The sequence below is a fragment of the Amphiprion ocellaris genome, chromosome 3, assembly GCF_022539595.1.
Source record: "Amphiprion ocellaris isolate individual 3 ecotype Okinawa chromosome 3, ASM2253959v1, whole genome shotgun sequence".
Taxonomy (NCBI): Eukaryota; Metazoa; Chordata; class Actinopteri; family Pomacentridae; genus Amphiprion; species Amphiprion ocellaris.
In genome coordinates this window covers 18,431,092-18,455,615 of record NC_072768.1, presented here as the reverse complement: position 1 = coordinate 18,455,615, position 24,524 = coordinate 18,431,092, and the positions used below count along the sequence as shown (strand labels likewise).

Genomic DNA, 24,524 nt, shown 5'->3' with positions numbered 1-24,524 from the left:
GCAAATGAATTACTGAACTGTTGGCAGTGAGCTTTCTGACAATCTACCAATTAATTGAATTTCTGCTTTGTTTGTCTTCCGTGTACAGATTTAGCTGGAGTCCATCTTAGTTTTAATTCCGTTGTAAATATAGGCCAACCTCAACAGATTTCACTCAAACTAACATCAGATCACCTCCTTCAGGTGGACTCCACTTTAAAACCCCATCTTCTAATTTTAGATTGACATGTTCTTTGTATAATTACACTTTAGTGGTATTTAAAATTCAACGCAATTCAAAAAATCAGCTAAAAAGCTAAAGAAAAAAGTAAGCAGCACTGATCTACTTTTGTTTGCACATCTGAACAGAACAAAGGCTTTTATCTGATGTTCTGAAAGCACTGGATCCCTTCATCTGCCACCCACCTCTCCAAAAAATCATATTGAACAGTTTCCAACAGAGAGTATAACTGATTAATAACACCAACAGCAGCAGTGGCAGCCAAATAATTACATTCTCCAGCCCAAAATAAACAGCAGCATGTAGTCACTCAGCGAGCACAGAAGTGTCTTGTTTTCCGATCTGCTGTGCAGAAAACTCTGCATTCATTTGGTTTATCTGGTCTGTCATCTTGACATCTCTCTCCACAGGGTTCACACCGAGTTCCCCGGCCCTGGGCTTGGCTCTGAGTGTGTGTCAGTGGGTGTACAGTGTTTCCTACGTGCGCTTTAATTCATGTTAGCTACACATGTATGTGTGTCTGTGCTTGTTAGAAAGCAAGAAGAGTTAGAGTGTGTGCAGTATAGTGTGTGTGCACAGTTGTAGGGAGGAAGAGAGAAAGTTAGAAAGAGAGGCAGGTTCCTTGGTGAAGCTTTGACGGTGCCTTTGATGCCGACTTCCCTCCATATCAGATCCCAGCGAACAGATGATAATCTGGCGAAGACCTAACACACCATCTCTGCTCATCAACTGCAAACGTTCACTCTCCCACCGTGTACTTCAGTGCTGTCACCACGAGATGCTGGAGGCAGAAAGCCAGCAGGTCCATTATACTGTCAGTGCTAATATCAGTAGCTTGATCCACACGGTGGCTGTATGCATGCTGACCCCTCTAGGCGTACTGTAACACTATTGTTCTCAGCAGTCATACATCTTAAAACACAAACATGGCTGCACTTTTAACTCATTTTGGCCGGTTAAAACAGCCCATTAAATGCTTTTGGCTACATCTAAATGTTAAAATGTCGAGGTGCATGTATTTTCACGCTTGTCATCTGTGTCTCTGTGCATTGTTTTGAGCCGTGCTGCTGTGTATTGTTTTTCTCTCGCTCTCTTTCTCTCTTGAGGGGTGGGGGTGTTTTGCATCAGGAAGGCACTTCCTCTTTTGTGCAGCTACTGAAATTAGGCTGAAGGAATAATCAAATAACAGACAAGCAGCTGAAATTCAGACGCAGGTTTACCCACTGGCTGTTTTGAATATTAATGCAGTGTTTGCTGTGTGTATTAGTGTGTGTGTATGTGGTCGGCACAAAAGGCAAGAAGGACATTGATTCAGACTCCTTTGAGCATTAACCCATCTGAAACAGTTAAATCATATCTGAATGGTTGTTCACAGGAAGACAAATGAATGCTTGGGAAAATCAGAGGCAGGAAAATATTTACTGGGGTGGACCTGTTATGCGAATCAGTATCTGTGCTTGTTTGTTCCCATACATAAGTAGGAAGCTTCAACTGTATATTGTACTACCTTCAGCATAATCAGTTTCTTAGGAGTTCTTAAAAACCTTAATTGTCTAAAAAAGGTTTGGGGGGACTTTTCCCATGGGTGACACTTAAAAAAACCCTCAGAGCATAATTTGAATATTGAGTTTTCAATCTTTACGCATGACCCCACGCACACTGTCAATTCTCATTATTGGGTGTAGCAGCATCTGACCTGTGACCAAAACATGCTGCTGCTAAACCACATGGACGCTTTGTTGACTTGTGTTTAACCTTCAGTTGACTTATTCCACTGAATGACACCTTAGATCAATGTTACTATGTGTCAAGCAATGAGTGAACCCCTGTAGTGATCAATATAATTCCTACTTTGGTCACATCTAAGCACAAAGGCGAATCTTTGTCTGAGAAGTGAATGTAATTATTTTAGTGCTGTGTGTAATGGAGGAGCACAGGAATTATGGCCTGTAATTTAATGCAGTTTTGTAAAAGAAATCAAACCAAACACGCTCTAATGTAAACGCCTAGAGATCATGAAGCTGTGAAGAAAACCCCACTTGAGGTGTGTTGATTTAAAGTGCACAGCAGATACAGCAGCTTTCAGCTTGCAGAGTAAACTATAAGATAAGAAAGGCTCCGTGTCTGTACTAACTCTGCGTCTGCTGTCATGTAAACTGAGAAAAACCAAACAGATCCGCATGAAAAAATTCCGCTAAATGTGTGACACTGTAAGTAGAGAAGAGATTTGGTCGAGGAGCATATAGAACTATCTTTTGCGAGTTATTTTCATCACATCTCTAACATTTTCACCTTCACGTACACCTTTTGATTTCATCTGTGGTATGAATCCTGCAGTTTTAATGAACTCAGCAGGTTAGACTCCTGGTGCTAATTTACATTTGCCCCAGTCTAAAGTCGCTACTGGAATCATCCAGAAGAAAAGGCAAAAAGACAGATTATTGAATTTCCCTGCCTTTAACAGCTTCTATGTAAAAGCATTGGTTTGCCTGACCTCCTTTAGTGCGAGGTGTTGTTAAGAGAGAGCAGCTGTGACTGACAGCTGCGATGTGCTGGGTGTGAACGAAGGGTTAAACGCTGATGTCAGACACTGGCTGTTGATTACAGAGCCGGGGGTGCAGCAGAGCCTCTGTCACTTTGGCTCAGCCTTTCAATATAGAGGAAAAAGCTTTTAAAAAGCTGATAAAAGGAGCATGTTGAGGTGGCGGTATGAATGCATCTACCTGCACAATGTCAACAAGAAGTGGCAGTTGCGGGGAGTGAAGGAAGAGCTGGGCACGCAACCTCTCCATTAGATGCTCCCTTTAGTATTGCTATTGCTTTCTTGCTGAGGGATAGAAAATAGTTTTAGACCATCTTAAACTTGTAGACAGATAGTCAATAAAAAAAATAATTTCTGAGCACGTCAGTGGTTGTTGACCTGTTGAAGCAGGATATGGTATGTCAAAAAAAAATACAGAGCAAAGGTTTGTTTAACAGCTTTCAGAGCCTTCAAGAATATCTCAGAGATATTTCTCATTGACCAGGGCACAAGTAGAGGGAGAACTCAAAATATCGAAAAGTACATGTGCACTCTCACTCGCAGATGGATTTTTTTTTACCGTTACTCAAAGAAAATGCTCGCTTTTTGCAGGATTCAAGCATAACATTTGAACCTTTTAATATTTTAAAACACACACAAATCAAAAGCCTCAAACAATATATCTTCATTATAAAATGTTATTCAGTGTAATAAATCATAACACTTTCAAAGGCAGCAGTACTGTGACACTTTAATAAAAATACAGTTTGGGTCCTCTGTGTGAGCAGTCATGTGCAGTTCTCTGGGATATGTTGTCCTGACTCTTAAAACAATCCATTTCTTCTAGTTTCTCTATTCACTGGTGGCGGACCTCATCGTTAAAACACAATAAAAGTGCCGCTGCCATTGGTACAAAGCAGAAAACGTATGAATGCGGATGAAAGCTGCGTGTGTCTGTGGGAGATTGTGCTTTTGTCTCTTAAGTCAGCCACCACCAAGCCAGCAGCTTCACAAATGCCCCACATCCACAAAACCATAATGTCAACCCTGCTGCTGTGCATGTGTGTGTGAACATTTGATCATATTTGTGTGTTTTCGCCATGCTGTCAGAGATGATGTGCTATATAAAGCCTCACTATAAGCCATGAGTCATTGTTGGCTCAAATGACTGTATTTTTTGATTCACTGTGTAATATACTGGCTCACTATAATCCTCTCTCCCATAATGGCTAATAATTTAAACAGGCATGATAATCACATCCATATATTGTCAGTGAATAATGGCAGGTAACTCTGGTATTGTTCATTTTGATAATAAAAAATCATTCCACATTCTCAGAAATCTCTCAATAGAACCTTTTTGTGGAGATGTCAGAGCTTTTAGCGCAAAGTTGTATTATCAGGGCTTAGAGTTGAACCTAATGGCATTCAGGGAGCATTTCAGGACATAATAGGAAGTTATTATTCACAGAAGGGTCGCCAAACTTATACAAACCGAGCTGAGTTCACTCCCTTTGGGTCAAAATCAGGACAACTTCATTAATGAGGTGCAATCCCACTATGATGGCCAGTCAACCAACACTTCCAATAATGACTGTTGGAACCGCCAACAAACGGTTCTTTGCAATTTAAAGTTTTTCTAACAGGCTGTATAAACTGGCTGCCAAAACACCATTAGCATTTGGATGTGAAGCAGTGTGGAGCATTATCTGTTCTCATCTGAGGTATTCTTGGCTGCACGGTGTGGGGTTGTCTATAACCACTGCCCTCTGTGACCTCTGAGACCTCGAGGTGTTCGAGAACTCCCAGGTTCACTGCGGTGTATCTATCAAGGCTATTTTGGGGCTAAGTTGGACAGGGTTTGGTCTTGGGTGTCAAACCTCTGAAGGCAGACTTTTGCTGAGGAGGCCATCCCAGGGTAAACCCTCCCACCTCTTTATGTTCAGTGTGCTACTTTTGGATCCAACACACTCGTAAAAGTCTCTGCAGATTAGGAGTTTTCTATTGATATTTTCAGGCACTGTCGGCAACGTAGTACTAACTAAGTACCAGGGTCTTTTAGTGACACGCTCCAAGGAATGGGTTGCACATTTAGAGTATATAGTGAATTTTTTTTCGGTATTTTACGTATTGATCATACTGAAACCTAAAGGGGAAGGTCACAATCCCCAGACAGTTTATTTCACTGGCAGCTGTAGTCCTGTGGTTGGGCGAGGCAGCATATCTGTGTCCATTTAGCTCTATGTGTGTTTTGGCTTTCTAGCCAGCAGACAAGAGTGTTTTGAAGACATTTATCATCTTATGCCCCAAGTTTATCTTGGATTTTATCTTGCACGGTTATATTGTGATAAAATACCAACCATTCATCGTTTCTTTAGCAATCTCAAAGAAGGAAGAAGAAAAATTAGAGGGCATGCCCCAAGTATGCTTATGTTCTGCCCGTCTTTTAACCACACTGTCTCCAGCATTAATGTTATCCTCTTTGTATAAATTTCCATTTCAGAATCACAAGGACTCGGATTTCTTATCACACATTTGTTGTGCAGTGCAATGTGAGTAAACATACACCAAACCCATCATAAACCATCTATCAGATTAGTGTCTTTACAGTTTCAGGCTTGTTAATAACTACTGGATCACACAGAGTTTCTCAAACTGCCAACTTTCAATGTCGTGTTGCCTCTCTGTCACGCTGGTCTGTCTAACCCTACAATATTACTGCAGGCCAGAGGGAGACAACATGGATTACCAACCAACGTGTTTTAGCTGCAGTTCTGTCATGCATTGCTGTCTCATGTCATGATTTTCTCTTTCATTTTTGAAATTCCCACCGGGCTGTTTGTCTGTGGGTAGAAGCTATTTTAAATCCAGGGTCAGGCGGATGATGACATGGAACATTTCCAAGAGAAACCAAATGAGCTCAGAGTGGGGTGTTAAAGCAAATCCAAACAAACAATGCTGGCTTGTGTCTGGGAGATACTGTCGTGCCTGTCTGCATCACAGACACCAAAAAGTCCACGGGATATGTCTTCCAAACCCCAGAGCCAATACACGTCCAGTTATTCTGCATGAGTCACAGTCCGACTACCAAAGAAAACTGAATTTGAGTGCCAAAGAGCTGATGCGTTGACAGATGAGGCCTCTGCAGCCTGCAGGCTGCTCAGAACCTTGATGGAACTGCAAGTGTTGGGAGCTGCTGCAGAACAATTCCTGGAAGGCTTCCCGTGGCCTTGAAAGTGACTGAACTGCAACAGCTACTGTATCTCCGTGACATTTAGCAGTCAAACTCAGCAACACCCAGTCCTCTGAGTCGCTTGATCAAAGTAAAACTATCAACACAAGAGGTGTTGCTCAGGGACAACAAAACTCAAATGCAAGCTAGGGTTGAAACTAATACTCACTATTTATATAAATTAATCTGTCAACTGCTTGGAAACCAAATAATTACCTGATGAAAGCTTCAATCATAAAATGCTCAGAAACAGTGAAAAATGCTCATCACAATTTCCCATATCTTCAGATAGCTAGTTTTGTCTGACGAAAAGGACTCAAAAAAATTAAAATAATTACCAGAAAAAAAACGAAAGATTTACATTTTACAAACAGTAAAACTTCAGCAGGCATTTTTCTTTAAATCCTAGAAATCATCTTGGGAATCTGTGATTTCCACTCCCATAATGGCAAGAAAAGCTTCTCCTGCTGAGGAAAACTGCAGAACAGGAATAGAGCTTTTGGTGATATTTTCTTTATCAGTGAAAGATATTACATTCACCATGATGAAAAGTGCAAAGCAAAAACACAAGTATCTGGCATGTTTGCTTGAAATTTGACTTAATAATCGAGTAGCCTTACTTCGAGTAATTGATTATTCAACTAATACTTTCAGCACAAATCAAAAGAAGTAGAAATCAAGAACTGCAGCTGCTTTTTCTCTTGCTCCTCTTGTTTTATTAATTGATACATAACCAATAACAGTACGATACTGGATGCTTTCATCCACTCTCTCACAAAGGCACAAGTAGCATCAGCTGGATTCATTCATTCTGCATCCCATGGAAACAAGATCTTTGTAGCTCTGCATTATGTTAGATGAGGCTCCAAGAATTTTCATGCCCCAGCTGACTTTGAGACCTTGATTGTATAATGAATTCAACTTATTAGACTCCAGTAGCTGTCTCATTAGCTGTCTCTCCCTGCTGCATGCATATATTTATTGCCATGCAAAAATTACAGATGAAATTCTCATTTGGTCAGAATCAGACCTTCTCCGATGAGCTACAGTGTGATACAAATCTCTGGGGCATTTGGATGTGTTATAATTATCCTTTTCTATATGTGGTGTAAGCTTAAGAGAATGTATCAGATTTATTTTCCCTCACTGTGGTTGTGATACTAGTTGCTTATTCAACTTGAAATGAGGCTGGAGCAGTGTAGCAAGGTGAAATGATCTGTGAGGAACCACTGCTGGGGGAGCTTTATTTCCAGATGGATGCTGATATTACCTTTTGCAGAAATATCAACTAAAACTCTCCCTTTAGTAGATTTCCTGATTCAATGTGATGCTGTACAGCCTTTTCTGTCAGGTGTCACAAAGTTTTTCATTTAAAACAAGTTGAATTATTATTCTGATTTGACTTGAGAGTGGATTTTCACACAAAAACATCTATTACTTTCCAATCTGCCTGCTAGATCCAAATTGATGATGAATTAAGGGCGTAAGACAAAGTGAATGTGGGAGGCAGGATGGTTTCCATCAACATGACGGCACTCAGCAGGTAGAAGCACAATGTGCCAGCAGCAGATGTAAGTTTGATTACAGTTCTCTTCTCATCTTCTGCTTGTGTTAAGCTAACAAACCATCACTAAGTCAAAAACTGAAACAGACCACCCATGCGGTAAGGTAGCTGCACCACACAATCGCTGAATCCATTAGGCTGCCATATTGGCCAAACTCTCCACAACAAGCTCCATGGCAACCCCGCTGTGTTTTTCTCCCTTGACTTTTTTTTTAAAGATCGACTGTATTCATTTCCTGTACACTACACTGTGGGTGCTAATTACTTGATGTAACATTTTTTTCCCCATGTCCTCTGTGACGTAAACGTCTCCCAGGCGACATCAAGCCACTAGACCAAAACACATTGCTGCTGCCGCCGGTCTTATTTTAGAACATTTGATCTGGAAAATTTATTCAGGTGATGGATCATACAAACCGAAGAAGATCTTCTGTTTGTCAGTCAAATTTATGTCGAATTCTGCAGTCCTGAGCTCTCAGCAATGCAACACAAGTGCATAAGCTGTTGTTACTCTGATCAGTTTGTAATGGAAAGATGCCAGATCAAAAACAGTGAAGAGGCATTAATCGGCATCTAGCTAGATGATCAACTGAAATCAATCCCGTTGTCCTGAAATCCTTTTGATTTATCATAGAATTTGTTTACAGTAACTAACTTTGGAGCAGCTTGTCCTTTTATCTTGGCTGACCGGGTTTCCTTACAAACTCAGAGCCATCTGGAAAAACAGCTTTCATTAGCGCTTTAAAGGCAATAAATTAAATCTAATGTGACACTGAAGGTGTTTAGATTCTTATCCATCATGAGCTACCATTCAGACTCAAATTTCTCTCTGCAGTGAGACCCCAAACATGCGTCATTTCTCCCTTTTTGTTTCTCTATGATTCACAGAGCACATACATTGATCATAACAACATTCAAACCACATTCTTAATATTGTGTAGGCTCCCCTCATGCTGCCAAAACCCCTCTGACTCATCGGGGCATCGACATGGGACCACTGTGGGTGTCCTGTGGTGTCTGGCAGTGGGATGTTGGCAGTGGATCCTGTGGGTTCTCTGGGTCACAGAGTGGAGCTTCAATGAAATTTACTTGTTCTGAACATCCTGTAGATTCTCGATCAGGTTTTGGTATGGGGAATTATGAGGTTCGGTCAATTCCTGGGCTATTTGTCATGTTCCTCAAGCCTTTCCTGAGCAGTTATTGAGACGCGGCAGTGCATATTGTCCTGCTGGGGGAGGCTTTTACCGTTGGCGACTGCCTTTGCCATGAGTGGGTGTGCTTGACTGGCAATGTTTAAATGAGTGGTACATGTCAAAGAAACATGCACATGAATCATGGGATCCAAGGTTTCCCAGCAGAAGACTGGGTTGTACTGAGATGATTAATATTATACATTTAACCTGTGAGTGATTTTAATGTTGTGGTTGTGGTTGTTGTTAATGTAAAAGATGCACATGGCCATCTTGACTCCACTCATCAGTTTTGAGGACTACTGTTTTGTTTAACCCTTTGATGCACAACATGGGTCAAAAGTGACCCATATTCAATGGAATATGGCTATCTCTTGACCCATGTTGCACATCAAAGGGTTAAGTTGTCAAGTTTGGACCCCGGCAGCTGCCATCTTGGTCTTTTGAAACTAGGTCGATGCAGCTGAGAACTCGAGGACACTGTGCATGCCCATATGGTAACGACTTGTCAATGAAAATGTGGCTCGCCCTAAAGCATGTCCTGCTCTATAATTTTTACTATGGATGTACCAAATGAACGTCATGCTATATTCAAAGCTCTTCAAACTAGAGGACTTGCTCTGTGTTGGTCATTAGAAAGAATGCAGATTGAAGTCACCTCTACATTGGCTTCATTTTTCTGACCTGGAGGCTACATCCATCTTTTTTTATACACAGTCTACAGCTGTAACAGACAAAAACATAATGTCTTCTAATATCCACGACTCCACTTCTGACACATGCTGTGTACACATCCACCAACCGCCTCTTTTAGTGACTCAGGCTCCCACTCCTCACGCACTGACAATGGTGCTGCACACAATTCAGTCCTCTGTTCCAACAATAACCATGAGATCACAGCTCTAAATCTCCCAACATGGGCTCATATCCTAATTGAGCACTGCAGGGCTTCTGAGTGACGCTCTAATGGCATCAAAAGTGAATGAAACCCAATTTATTATGATGACAGTAAAAGCGAGCATCAATTAAGGACAGGGCTCGTTGCAACACAATACTGATCAGTATTTGGATGCGAGCCCATCAGCAGACCCACAGTCACTTAGCTGCTGCTCACTCATCCCCTGTGTGAAGTGGGAGTCCCATCTCTAAACTGTACTTCACTCTGTATGCTCACAAACTCATCTGTTTTAGGGTGATTGATCGTGCACATTAGCATGGATTAAGGGCCTCTGTAGCAACAGAAAGTGTATTTGTTTTTTGAGGAAAACCTAATAATGAGGCACAGTAAGCACATTAATATCCAACTACTATCATCCATACAAGAGGAAAAAAAAGGTTATGTGAATACTCAAAATGACAGGCCCAAATGTTTCTTCTAAAAATAAATTTGAGCAGTACAGAGAGAGGGAGAATTGTAATGTCAAGTTTGTGCCTTTGCAAACTTGAAAGTTTCTCAGATAAGAGACACTGCAGGCCAAATTAAATAAATAATGACTTTTAGAAAGCATAATAATGTGTCATATACTTTGAAGTTAATGTCAGAACAAAAATAAGACTCGGACAAGCATGTTCATGAGACAGGCTCATCTTATCGCCGTGTGATCTCCAAATAGCCCAAAAATCTTCCACTGCACTTTTCCTCATCAAATCCCTGACAGATTTGGGTCTCTTGCTGTGTTGTGATGAAAAGCGTGGTGTTAGATTCACAGTGGTTGCCGCAGTAATTGGTCACTTAATATTTCCTTCTTCTCGCCGGCAACATGCCTTTGATGACCGCAGGAGTCCGTAAATTTTTTACATATTTCCCCTTGTAACAGCCTTTACATTCACTCGAAGGCTGGTAACGCGGCGTTGCCATGGTCTTTATGTATATTTTAGTTTGATCTGAGACATAAACAGCAAGTAGCTAGACCCTCCATCTGTGTTGCATGCCTGTTCAGCTCAGCAGCGTGTTCTATTTTCAGTCGGAAGGGAGCTTTGCACTGTGTACTGTGCTGTGTGTGCCTGCCTGCGTGCACGTCCGTGTGTTTACAGTACATGTTCTGCTTCACTACCATCAGGCTCATTACACAAACCCTTCAACATTCGCTTCTTCTTTGCAAACAAGCCCTGCACTGTGATGCAGTGAACCTTACCCTCTTATAGCCTGTACGACTCAGGGAGCAACGTGGCAATAATGTGACTCCTTGTGAAAATACAGGGAAGCCACGAAATAACATATATAAAAGCCTTGTCAGAGACCACAGCGGGAGAAATTTGAAATGGGTGGGAATCCCTCGTCATACTTTGCATGTTGTCATCTGACTGTATAATAAAGCTCTGACCAGAAATAAAAAGACTGGGAAAAAAAAACATATGAAATGCCACTCTAACAAGTCTCCTGGGACTTCAGCTGCTCGGCGTTCTGAGGAGGGAACAGCTTTTCTGATCAAAAATGCTTTTAAAGACTTCCGCAGAAACAGCCGCCTGTGCTCCACGTGAATATTCTGTCCAGGCAGTCCATCGTAACCACTTTGTATGATCTCATGTGCAACCATCAGCCCATGATGTCTGGATTACATAAGGAACATGGTTAGACGAAGGAGATGGAGCAGGACAGTTAGAAAAACAGAGAATAACTGACAGGTGATGGGATTCTCTAAGGTGTTTGCACAGCTTTGGTTTCCTGCAACACATTTGTTTATTTGCTGAGGGTCAATTAAACAGGGACTTTTTTTTTCAGTAATACATGATTCATATGGTTACATACCATATTTATAACCAGCAAGGGGCTGTGTTTTAACCAGAGCTAAGACAGTTGTATATTCTGTTGTGGGTGTTGTTCAGCCTGAAAAGAGAGTACATGGTAGACATGCTGAAGCAACTGGCCATATGTGCAAGATGTGTGAAAGCTGGGAAAATTGCAAAGTGCTCTCTTGTCCATAAACAGCCCACTCAAACCTCTATATTAACAGCAACATGTATATAACTAACAATGACTTTCATTATAGCTTTATCTCCAGACTATTTTATCTGTGAAGTGAAGAATATAGACAATATTTGATTTACTCTCATGTAGAACCTAAACAAACAGCCAATTCTCACATCCGAGAACCTGGAACTAGTATATGTGTGGCATTTTTGCTAAAAAATGACAAATAATCGATCATCGGAATACTTGCAGAATTTTTAAATTAATCAATCAGCTAAATAATTCAGCTCAACTTTTGAAGATAAGGACAGAAATCTTCAATAAAAAAGCAGTCAAAACAAACACTTCCCACGTCTCCACTTCACAGCTGGCACTAAACTCACACCAGAAAATGTGGCTACTTGTGTGAAACCGGTAAATGCATTTTTAATTTTTTTTATGTAAGCTGTTGCTGATCTCTTGCACCAGTGAATATTTCAACTTTATCACCTCCTTCTCACTACCACATTATCACCTCAACTTTAAAAGATAGCCGGTCTGTAAAAGAATGTCGAACCTGGCATGTCTGGCCTGGTGAGCAATGAATTGTCTGTATATTTCCAAGAAAATTTATGTTTGAAGAGGCACCCTGCTGTATCTGATTGTCTGTTCACGTGAAAGAAACAACATTTTTCCAATCTCCCTCCAAACAGAGCTTCGTCTGCACCATTCTTGGCTCCGAGGGCTCGCCAAAACAGCTCGCAAATAGTTCAAGAAAAAAGACAGTAGAGGGTGGTGGTGATGCAACATTAAACTGGATGTGATCCACCATTACATTCTTTTTCATCACGAGAGAAAGAACACCGATGGCCTTCTACACCCTTGTTGTTGCTCTTTGTATGTGGTTTTTATTCTGCTGTCAGCTGCCATCAGCTTCTCAATAATTCAGAAGCCAAGTTTTGTAATAGTTTCCATGCAGCTCGTGCAGAGAAGATATTTAAATTTCTCTGCACACATGCAACAAAAGAGCTGGTTGGCTTCTGGTTTGTTTCCAAAAGCTGACTGTGATACTATTATAAATGAATTTATGTTGTGTCAGTGGCTGACACAGGTAACACCAAGTCAAATTCAAACACACAGCGTATTTACACTAACAATGTAAAAGCAGCGTCACATGCAAATGGTTCAGTGGCAGAGTTTGCAATAAATTACCATAAACATCACCTTTAACTAATGCAGAGACAGGGGCCATTAATGCGTAATTTCCTCTGGTTCTTTTCAAGGAATAAATTTGCCAAAGAACAGAAACAAGCGTGTCTAAGCAAAATGTGCCGCCACCCCATTAATCTCACTTACCATCAGTGGACGGATAGCTATGACGGAGCTTCTAGTGGTGACTGTGGAGCGGTACTGTGGAAGGAGAATTCATGAAGTCCCACAATGCATCACGTACAAGCAAAGTGCTCTTCAGCAGTTCTGCAATGAAAACTCTGCACTGTGCTGAAGGAGCAGATTCAGTGTAATTCATTAAATATTTGGTAAAAACATCACTTTCTCGAAGAACACCACACTTTTAGTGCACGTGTAGCATTTTTCTTCATTGCCAAGCAGTTATAGAATTAAATATCTGGTGGCTGTGAGATGCTGTTTTAATCTCACTTCTCATTGGAAGAAAACTGATAAATGAGACAATTTTTTGTCAAAAATATTCATAAAAGAAAGATGTTTAACACTCATTTGTCATTCTAATCTTAATGTTCTGATCTGGTAATGTGATACATCAGTAGGTGTTATGTGTTCTTATAAGGTAGTAAAAAGGTAAGAATAGTTCAACAAACACCTTATTTCTGGATCCATAATTTTGTAATTTAAAAAATTATATCTCTTGGGAAAAAAATAAACAAACTATAATATTTGAGGAGCTGGAACAATGTCATTTAGTTCTAATGAAAATAATAATATTAATGTTAATATAATGTATTTGTTATTGGAACTGTATCCTTTCTGTTGATTTATATATTTGCTTGTGGACAGTTTATACATTTTGCATTTTCAGCTGACCTTGTATTGGACGAGAAGTTTTTCTTTACTTTCCCTCTTTTCCTTGAAACTTCTTGGATTTTATAAAATTATTAATTTATTGGTATTTGGCACTTGGACATTAGCAGCAGAACCTTTGGGTCCTGGGGGTTGTCTGGTTTGGACCACATATTTCGAGATTGTTCCAGTGCATCCTGTAGATAGTGGTTGGATTGAGGTCTGAGGAGTTCAGAGGCCGGTCAGTGTTTTGGGCTCTTTCTTGTGTCCCTTGAACTGATCCTGACTAGTTTTTGTGGTGGCAGGACACAGTTCCCTGCTGGGGGTGGCTGCTGTAGTTGGGGCCACAGCCATGGGAGGCTGCGCTTGATCTGCAACAATGTTTAGGTGGGGGCACATGTCAAAGTAACATCCACACGAAGGCCAGGACTCAAGGCTTTCCAGCAGAACTTTGCATTAGAGTGAGAAGATCAATGTTGTTCTCTTCATGTGTAGATTCTAATGAGGGCCGGGATGCAATACTTTATATGGAATACATCTGTATTAGTTTGAATTAATTTTGTGCCAGTTTGAATTTCTCCAAACTTGACTTTTTAAAAATGCGAAAGCTATTATTTTCCATCAGAATCAAAACAAGAATAAATGGATGTGACTCATTATCGAGAACCAAGTTTGTGATCGGAAACATATAAACCTCACTGGAATATTTGCACTTCTCACTGAGCCCTTTCTTTTCAGAGATTTTTTACTTTTTACAATGGAACAACATTTGGGTGGGTGGTAATGAGTGGTTGTAATGAGGTGGTTAATGTTTTTCACTTTACCAGGCAGCGCTTTCAATGTTGTGACTGGTGGATTCTGGACAAACTGTGTTATTTGATTAGCTGGAACTTGCTCATTTCTGTCACATTTGTTATTTATGTCAAGTAGTTGCCAAAGTAAATGATTAGTCAGTAATTTCACCATGGAAAAACCTTGAGCATCGGAGTTGTCAGAGTGCCAAATTCAATTAAACAGAATGCCCAAGCGGTCCTGTTATGCAAGCCTAAGGACAGATTTCAGGAGGCATCATGGGCGCTCACTGCCAGACAAGCTGTCCACACAGTTGGATGGAGCCTCCAGAAATCCAAATCAAACGTCTTAATCTCTCCTCTCCCTGCTTGTCTTGTTCTCATCAGGAGTCCTGACTCTCAGCAGCAGCCATGTGAGAGGAGCCGTCAGCGAGCAGAGGATGCCCACGTCCAGCTAAAGCAGAACAGCCCTCCCCCTCTCTCCTCCCTCCCCTCCTGCTCCCTCCCTCCTTCCCACATGAGGACAAGAAGATGACTATCACCAGTCGGCAGTCCTTCAATGTCCTGACGGTCATCTTCCTCCTGCTGTCCACTGCAGGTCTGTGACGTTTAGTGTGTGTTACTCAGTGACACTGCTTATCTGGCCCTTAAAAGTTCACTTTTTTAAAATTATTATTATTATTTTTTTTTTTTACAGCAGCCTGTAGACACTTACATAAGCGTTTCACGGTGTGCTCATATTACACATGCTAGGAGCACTTTCCACAAACTTTGTATTCCAACAAATTTGAGTCTCAGTCCTACGCTGAGTGAGCCACTGGTGCCACGGGCTAAATACAGGAAACGACCCCCCAACAATGTTTTATGGATAGAGGGAAATAGATGTTGACATCAGATGTCCACAAGTTGAGTCTGAAACACTTAACATCAAGGCACTTTCAAACATTTACTGCCAAAAACTTACTTTTACTTGGCAGGAAAATCTCTGAACCTCGGGGTGCTCTCTAAATGAGGCCATGCAGCATAAACTGTGAAGAGAGCACATTGTAACCCTGGAAGCTACAAAGAGAAGAACCCCGCCAACACATAGCTCTGAGACATGAAATGCACATTATGCACAAGGAAAAAGATGCCGACTCAAGTCTGAAAATGACAAAACTGGATGAGAGGAGGAAGGCGTGTTAGAGAGTGAAAGAAGAAGAAATCAGTGCAGGACGTCACAGGATCATACAGCAGGTTAGAAATGCATAATAATCAGAAGAGTGAGAATGTGACGTGAAGAACCACCTCATTAAAGAGCAGCCCAACACTCCACTTTCATCTTGAGAATGGCCATGTACACCAAAACAAAAGTATACCTCAAACCCAGAAGAACCGCTTTTCTTTTCAAATAACAAGTCCTAAGACAGTATGGCTATAAATTCTGGATGACTGCCAGAAACAAGAAGTACTACCTGAATTTTTACTGTCTTTGGCAGTCAGGAAGAATAAAATATGACTCTCCTCAATCTCTAATTCAAGGGTGTGGAGTACAAGGTTATAGCAAAGATTTGTTTCAGTATTTTTTCCATGAAAAGCAAAGGAATGCTGTTGTTAACATTACAGACCACAGAATGAGCTAGATGTGTAAAGAAAGAGACGAAATCTCTCCTCACACAACTGAAAAGTGTATTTGTGGTGTAATTTGTCATGGTGTATCAAGAGATGTAGTAGAGCTACAACTAAAGATTTAATATCAATCTGCTCATTTTTGATCAATCTGTTGAATTGTTAGTCAATAAAAAAGAGAAAATGAGTCATAAAGTTTCCCAGAAGCTACAATGACATCCTTAATTTGTTTGTGTTGTCTGGCCAACAGACAAAAACCTCAAAAACATTCAGTACAAGTCATTTTTCAAAGCTGTTTGTCATCTATTACCTAAATGGTACACAAAGTCTTTCGTACTTAGCTAAAGGAAAAGGGATGTGGAAATTAAATTTACAGCTTACCGAAAATCCACCTGAATGGAGTCAACTAACTTGTGAGTCAGTATGATTTCATTTTCTGGTACGTGCGCCAAATGAAATACAACAACACTGAGTTTTATGTGTCAGAACAAAGACAGACAACAAACTGCAGATGTGACTGCAGCCATAGATGAATAAATACAATGTGTGAGCACTGACTGATGTTCAGATGTTGCGTGTTTTGCTCCACACGCAGAGAGCCATAGCGGTTCTCAGACCGCAGGGTGTAAACAAACTCTAATGCAAGAGCCAGGCTGTTAACTGTATCCTAAATTTCAAGAGGTGTTAATGAAATTAAGCAGGTGGGTGTGTTTACAACTGTATCATTTCCACAAGCAGCTGTTGTTCATTTAGGAAGCCAGAGACTTCCCCTGAACTATTCTCCTTCCAGTTGCGCATCGTTAGAGGACTTTACGATCCACTTCCAATGCTGAGGGCCTCTGTTTCCTCACTGCCTGTTCACTTACCTACAACTGCTGACCCTCTCCTTTTGGTGCAGCGCTTTATGGGACATTAAAAATATGAGCTAATCACCGAACCGTTTCACCGACTTGTATAGTCAATGTAAGGGTCAAACAAAGGCTTTTGTTAAACTAAAAGCCATCCTTGACTTCTAATCCTGGCGTGTCCTTCAGCACGGCTTCATTTTACTCCCTCTATTGCTAAAATAAGGATTGTTGAAGTGGAGATGGCTGGCCTCACCAAGCTCATTATAACCTGAAAGAGCTCTCTTTCAAATGCTGATCGGTCTCTGTCTGAGATTAGTGAAAGACTTCTATCACCCCGCAGCATAAGAGGGCCTTGAACTAAATCACAGCAGCAACTCTTTAACTGAAAACCCTGCCACATTTTATAGGATTATTAATAAAAGGAAATGCACAAGACAATGACAAATCATTTACCAAAAAGGAAATTACTAAATAAAATGTTTGAGTGCACTTCACATTGAGTGGTGTCATTTAATTTAGGAAAAAGCAAATCAAAGAGGTTCATAGACAGCATTACAGGATCAGCCTATGACACACTTACAGCCAGAGTGACTCAAATCATATCTGTAAATAAGGAAAAAGAAGTGCCAAAGCTATATTTAAGGTAGTTTAGAAACTGTCACATAATCTTTTCACCAGTGAGTCAAGACAAGTTTACTTTTCCAACTGTAAAATGTCTAATTCAGCACATATATTGGTCACACTCTTGGCTGCCAATGCTTAGGGGTATTTTAAGAAATACATGTGTTAGTCTTGTTAAGTTTCTATTAATTAGTCTGAATTACTTTCATGGTTTTAGACATCTCTTGGGTTGTTTTAGGCTACTATTTAGGTTTCTAGAATGTACAGTATACAACAGCGGTAAGTACGATATCACTTAAATGTCAAACGTTTCAAAAGTAAAACACAGATCAGTGACTATAATGTTTCTAAGCTGACAATGGAGTATTTCTTATTATGAAAAATCAAAAACAAATACTTAAAAACATATATATTTTGAAAATATATGCAACAAATGCAACAAAAGTGAATAAACCTGTTATGCTATGGAGGATGGAGTCTGTCATCAAAAATCAAGGTGAACCAACAAAGTAATTTACTGACTTTTGTTGCGTTGAGTTCCTACTGTGAAGCCTGTATTTTTAGTATAGTGAATCTAAACGGTTAGTTTTTAATTTAACATAAGAGCAAATACTTTACATGATGCAATTTTGAATTATTTGACGTTTAAGTTATATTTGGCAGGGCTGCAGTCACTTCTGCTGTTTATTTTAAATATTTTTCACTATATTTTAACCACATTTCTGTCCAGTGCTGATTTATGGCATGTTTTGCATCAACTGTCTTCTGTTTTTGTCAGCATCTCCCTGTTGTTGCTGCTTATCGTGGCCCAAATAAGATAAGAATTTTAATGAGGCTTTTCTTGTTTAAACAAAGGTCAAATAAAATGTACTAAATACAGGCAAACACAACTCAAGCACAGTGCATAAAGCACGGAAACACGGGCAGCACCAGCAGCAGTATATATCTTTATTACTCTGTATGTGTTTCCCAGCCTATTTATGCCTATGAGTAAGTGAATGAGTGCATGAGCACATATTTAGGGCAGGGAGAGAGTGTATAAAGAATGATTTTATGCAGTTTTTATAACACTGCAGCACAGCTGTCTCCAGGCAAACTGCACCATTCATTCTTGGCCTTATTATTAGTAATAGAGAGCGAAAGGATGCTTGAATGGTGATATTGATCAACTATGAGGGTGTTGAACAAGCGGATGTGTGCGGGTTGATTGTGATTTGCAGCAACAATCATCAGCTCCGTAAAGTGACACTCAGTTTTTCTGTTCAGTTTAATTCTAAGGGGCTTTATTGGCATAGAATTTGCTAATTGTTGCCGAAGCAAAAACAGATACAAATATTATAAAACAACCATAATATGAACATTAATAGAGCTTTAAGGGTGATGTATTTTAATAATTTATTTACAGTATATCATACGCATGTGTGCTGCCTGTTTGTAGGTCAGTTCCTGTCCCTAAGGTTGTGTCATTTTCATACATACTGGGCAGCTAGATGTGCCCCGTTTCCTTCTCTTATGCGTATTTTTATTTTTGGGACCTCATTTTTAGTTCTTTGGAATCTTAAATTACAGAGTTGAAGCAGTTAAAGTAAATGTTCCTTATTTCATTTTCATGTTTTACCATCAAATGTCTCAGCCTCACCTGTTGAACAATGATCACATATTCTGTTTGTTTTTGGTTGTCTCCCTTTTTCAAATGCAAATTTGCGGTCACAAAGTCTTTACCTGGTTAAGATCAGCCTCAGAAGAGGTTTTCTCTGCCAATTCACCATCTCTTTCTAGGGCCAGATTACATTTTTATATACTTTGGCATTTAGTTTCTTCTTTCCAGCCTTCTAAATGGATTTCTTTACATTTAGTTGTAATTTGGTTTACTATGATTGCTGCTTGGACAGCAGTGTTATTGGTGTAACTCCTACTTTATTCAATCAATGATATGATTATGGTGAACTGGAGCCGAGACATCTGGGATATTTTTGAAAAATCATTATATTAGTTTTCTCCGTATTTCTGCCAGGGCTCAGTTCTGACAGTATTTTCTGCTATGTCCAGCTGTTGACGCACTCCTTATACAGTAGGAAATATGAGAACAAGGTCATACCATAACACAAATACTTCACGCTGTCTAGGATGGAGAGGTCAGGAGCATCACAGCAAATAATCCCATACTTAAATTGCACCCCTGAGGTGAACACCTCTTGTCTTGATGAAGAATTGATTTCGTTTGTCTCAATTTTAACAGCACACATTGATTTAATTTGATCATATTTTCCCACTTATACCACAATGTATAAGCCTGTAACAGAGGTCTTTGATGCCAAATAGATTCGAAAGCTTTCTTAAAATCAGTAATACGTGAATATATTACCAGCTGTTGTTTGTGTACATGCTTATTACTCAAAGTGGTTAATGTTTTGGGAAGAACGCAGTTTGATTTTTAATCAGGATGGTGTGTTGGTAAAGGAAACTAGTATTTTTTATTTAGAACTCTACACAGTAATTCACCCAGACAACGTCTAAAAACGAATGACTTGGTACCTACTAGGTCTGGTTTGTCCCTACTCTTATGAATGGGGGAAGTGATCAATCCTATTTTCAGTCATTGTCTGATCGACTGATAATTAAATCTTATCACATGGATCGTGGACTGCTTTTGAAGTAGATTCCTGCGATTTCAATTTCAAACAAAACCTCATAATTTGGTGGGTTCCGTGACAAAAAAAATGTTTTTCTCCCTTTGAGACAGTGAGGATATACAGATTTATCTTCCCGTAAAGCTGCAGGGACTTGAAAGCAAAGTCACAGATGAATGCAAATAAGCCGCAGTAGCATTTGTACCACACATCTTTCCTTTGCGCCATAATGAACTGACTATGTCGCCACATTTCACTCCATCTGCCACGAAAAGTAATAGCATTTGTAAAAGGACTTTCGCTCTGATGAACTGGTAAAGAGAGTCCAGCTTCTTTCATTGGAGTTCAGTTCAGTCATATGAAGAAAAACAAATTCTGATTCTGTGTGATTCTTTATTCTGCTTTCCAACAAAAACACCATCTATAAATTTATAACATACTTGTTAGTAAATTCTGTACGTGGTCTGAAAAACATATTTGGTGTTTCGATGCAGAAGCACTGACCTAATAAATTAAATGTATTCTATGTTTTGGGGGTTGTTGTGTTCCTCCAAGAATAAAACTGACAGTGCTTTTGCAATCATGCATAATAGGATGTCTCCTATCTGATTATTTTTGCAAGTACACTGAGTTTGTTTTTTGTTCCTTGTCCTACACAGTTATTGTTACATGAATTCTCTTCAATCATGTCTTTTCACAGGCTTTTCAAGAAAACAAAAAGCATTCAGTACTATGTTTTTGTAGTTTGGTTGTTGTAGGTTGAGGGGTATTTCGTTGGTAGCGGCTTTCAATCAATAAACCAAATGAGGGGTTGTCATTTTTCAGAATTGTGAGACAATCACTACATTTGCCTCGAAGGTCATGGGCAGCGATGAGTCTCCTGAATATCACATCTACATTTTTCGTTGTCTTCTCCACCACTGCAGCCCGCTCAGCTCATTACCGAGTGTGTGAACCCTACTCTGACCACAAAGGGCGGTACCACTTTGGCTTTCACTGCCCACGCCTCTCCGACAACAAGACCTACATGTTCTGCTGTCACCACAACAACACCGCCTTCAAGTACTGCTGCAACGAGACCGAGTTCCAGATGGTCATGCAGATCAACCTCACCACCACCTCAGACGGTTATGCACACAAGTGAGTAAAAATCTGACCCCTTAACACTGTCGATCTGCCCAGTCAGGTAGCCTGCGCTGTTTCATTTCTTAGTTTTCAGTTTTATTTGTTTTAGATTATAGAATATCATTAAAGATCTATATTTAGGTAAGGCAGAATAACATGTCATTGTTGTAATGTCATTGGTATCTACATCCCCAGCCATCTACCAGCATAAGGTGAAGAAAAGGAGGGAATGCCCCATTCACCAGAAATAGCATCCTGCTGCAGTGACTAAAATAATAAGGAAGTCATTATATAGCCACATACTGCATCTACTTTCTAGGTCATTTCATTGTGACCGAGAAAGTCCCCAGAGAGCGCATACTTCCGCCAAGACTGCCACTTTGTTATTTTAATACGAGAAAATACTCAGTCTATATTTAATCTACATTAAAACACATGATGACGGACACCTGGAGAAGATGAGTGACTCCATAGATGGATTACCAAATGGGAAATTGTGTCTGCCTGTTTAAAATGACTAAAATATTTTAGTTTTTTTTTTTTTTTTTTAAAAGACAGGGCCCAGTGGAACTAACCGAACTTCGTCCTTGAATAATAAGTCACATCCATTTATTCTTGTTTTTCCCCCCAATAAAAATACACACAGAGATTCTCACAGCAAACAAGGACTGTCACATTTTCAGAGTCTGAATGAATGAAAACTGGCATGTAATTCATTCAAACTAAATCAGACGGGATCCATATAAAATATTGCGCCCCAGTCTGCCAGTATAGTCTACATATATCTTCTGCCAAGGCGAGAGCCAAGGCTGTTTGTTTGTTTATTTGTCTGTCAGCAAGATTACGCAAGAACTAAAAAAGCTGATTTTTTTATGAAACTTGGTGGAGAAATGGGCAAAGGAAGAGAACATTAAATTTAGGTGACATTCAGGATCACTTTCTTTAAAAATGCAAGACGGCATTGCCATTTGCACTCTCAGACTGCCCTTCCTGTTTCCTGATCTGTGTCATTTAACCGGGCCTTATGTCCTTAATCTTGCCATCTTACTGGTGATGGCCTTTTTATGAGCTTCTCACAAAATGTCCTGAGCAGAAGACGCAGATGTTCCTCTTATTTCTGCTTCCTGCACTGCCTCATTGGGTGGCAAGCCAGCAGGTGAGTGCTCAGTTGTTGTGATTAGTATAGATTACTGATCAATATAGGGTCAATACAGTGTGCAACAGGTCAAACTGTTAGAGAGATGTAAGAAAGCCTTTCACTGGCCCTGAAGGGAACCACTTCAAACTTTCCGATACACTCATAGACTAAATTTTTAATTTGATCTGGTCATTACAGTACAAATGTTTAATTATCCATCATTGCATCCCTCTCTTCTCTGACAGCCAACGACCAACTCCACTCCACAGCTGTAAAAGGTTTTGATTTCCTCTGTGGTCAGACTGCAGGGCACACAGCCCACTTCTCACAGAGTACAACCTGGCACTTAAGAACTACTTTTCACAAAATTAACAAAGGGCCTTGTCCTTTTTGGTACCTTTGCCATCTGGAATGTTGAACCCAAAATTCCTCATACTACTAATGAGTCGCTATCATTATCAGATCAGATTGGTTTTCCTCACTAGTGTCTCTTTAGTTTACTGATTGGTCAGTAGGATATACACCCCTCCATAAGGCACACTTTTTTCCTATATTCGAAAAGTTCAAATCCAGCCCTAGCTGTCTAGTCATTTTTTAAGCCATCGTAACTTCGTGTTTTGTCCAAACACTAACCCAATATTCAGTTTTTCGGAATCAAGCTGATGATTACCAAATTACTGCCGTTCAATGCATTGAAGAGCCTCTCTTTTTTCATATGAAAAGATGTCACTCTGACATAACTTTGCTGACAAATTATAGGAAAACACAATGGCAGGTTTTTACTTTATTCAAGGTCATAAAAAATGTCTTCAGATTTCAGCAGAAACAGAAAAAACTTTTACTGGTTACATTGTTCTGAAAATATGGAAAGCAGCAATGAGGCAAGATGTTTACTCCTATGACTCATTGTTAGGGGCTGAAATTTAAAGTGCTGCAGTAATGGCCACACTGTGGCACTTTCCACACCAAAGGCTATTCACTTCATCCTCTGCCTCTAATGGGTCTGTGCATCAAGTTAGACTGAAATCTGTTTTGTACTCTTTACAATCCTGCTAAAACTCAAACAAACAAACACGAGCAACAGCTAACCTCCTAGGCACAGGTAATTAGGGAAAAGCATGTTGTCCTATATCTTGAGGAGCTTTATGCAAGCAGCTGTGGTGGAACAAACAGTTTCAGAGCTGACACTTCCTCAGATCAGATGAAAACAGACGGTTTTATTCTGCAGACTCACAAAGGGTTTTACTGCCTTGACAGTATTGTACTCATTGACACTGTTTGGCTCACAGAGTACATTGACATTGATCTACACCTACAGAGGCCTTCATGACCAGCACAATAAAGAGCACATGCTATGAGCAGTTGTTGTGTTGGGAGTGGGACGCCTCCACATGATAGCTCACTAAGGCCGGCGTTAAGTGTTAGCTATTATATCAAGTAATGCTATAGTGTACTTGACTATATTACAGTACAGATATCAAATACACAAGAATTATCGTGCAGTGTGGTGTTATTAAATGTATACTGCGTTATACATGCCATGATATGAGAGATTTTCTCCGAGGACACATAAACCTGAAGACACACTTCCTGCTTGCAGGATAAATAGATTTAAACGCAGTGAGGGACACAGAATAATGTGCCTCTTGTTCTGTGGGAGCTCTCAGTAGGAGGTTTGGGTGACAAAACCACAGCTCTCTGTACTAATGCCCTCCCAGCATGCCTCTGTCTCAGATGGTTCACACTGCCCTGGAGCAGGTCATGATATTTCATTTTTAGTGTCAGATGGCCTGTTGGGCCACTCTTTCATCTTGGCTCAATGGCTGAAAGGACTCAGGGTTTGATATTTACCACTGGCCAAGCGAGTCAAATTGGCCATAACTCTGCTCTTTTCTCACTCTGCATGATGAAAATGGTGTTAGAGTGTGAGATTTACTGCAGTTCAAAGTAAAACTTAAGGCATTTGACCTTTGAGGGTTCCGCCAGTGTATCGCATGCATTTTAGGAAATAGCTCTTCATGTAGTTGCACAGTAGCTGAAGTGGTGCAGAATTGAAATGGATTGAGGAGCCATCTGAGAATAAATGTTGAAAAAGGTAACAAGAAAAGC

General features: G+C 40.1%; 1 protein-coding gene across 5 annotated transcripts in view; it reads left to right on the top strand.

The window, feature by feature from the left end:
- shisal1b (shisa like 1b) overlaps positions 1-24,524 on the top strand; it is a 114,636-nt gene that overhangs the window by 76,613 nt on the left and 13,499 nt on the right. For all 5 annotated transcript variants that reach the window (XM_023278584.3, XM_055009148.1, XM_023278583.3 and 2 more), the window contains 2 exons: positions 14,833-15,043; positions 21,079-21,292. In XM_023278584.3, coding sequence (XP_023134352.2) covers positions 14,977-15,043; positions 21,079-21,292 — 281 coding nt within the window. In that variant the 5' untranslated portion in view covers positions 14,833-14,976. The remainder of the gene's footprint in view (positions 1-14,832; positions 15,044-21,078; positions 21,293-24,524) is intronic.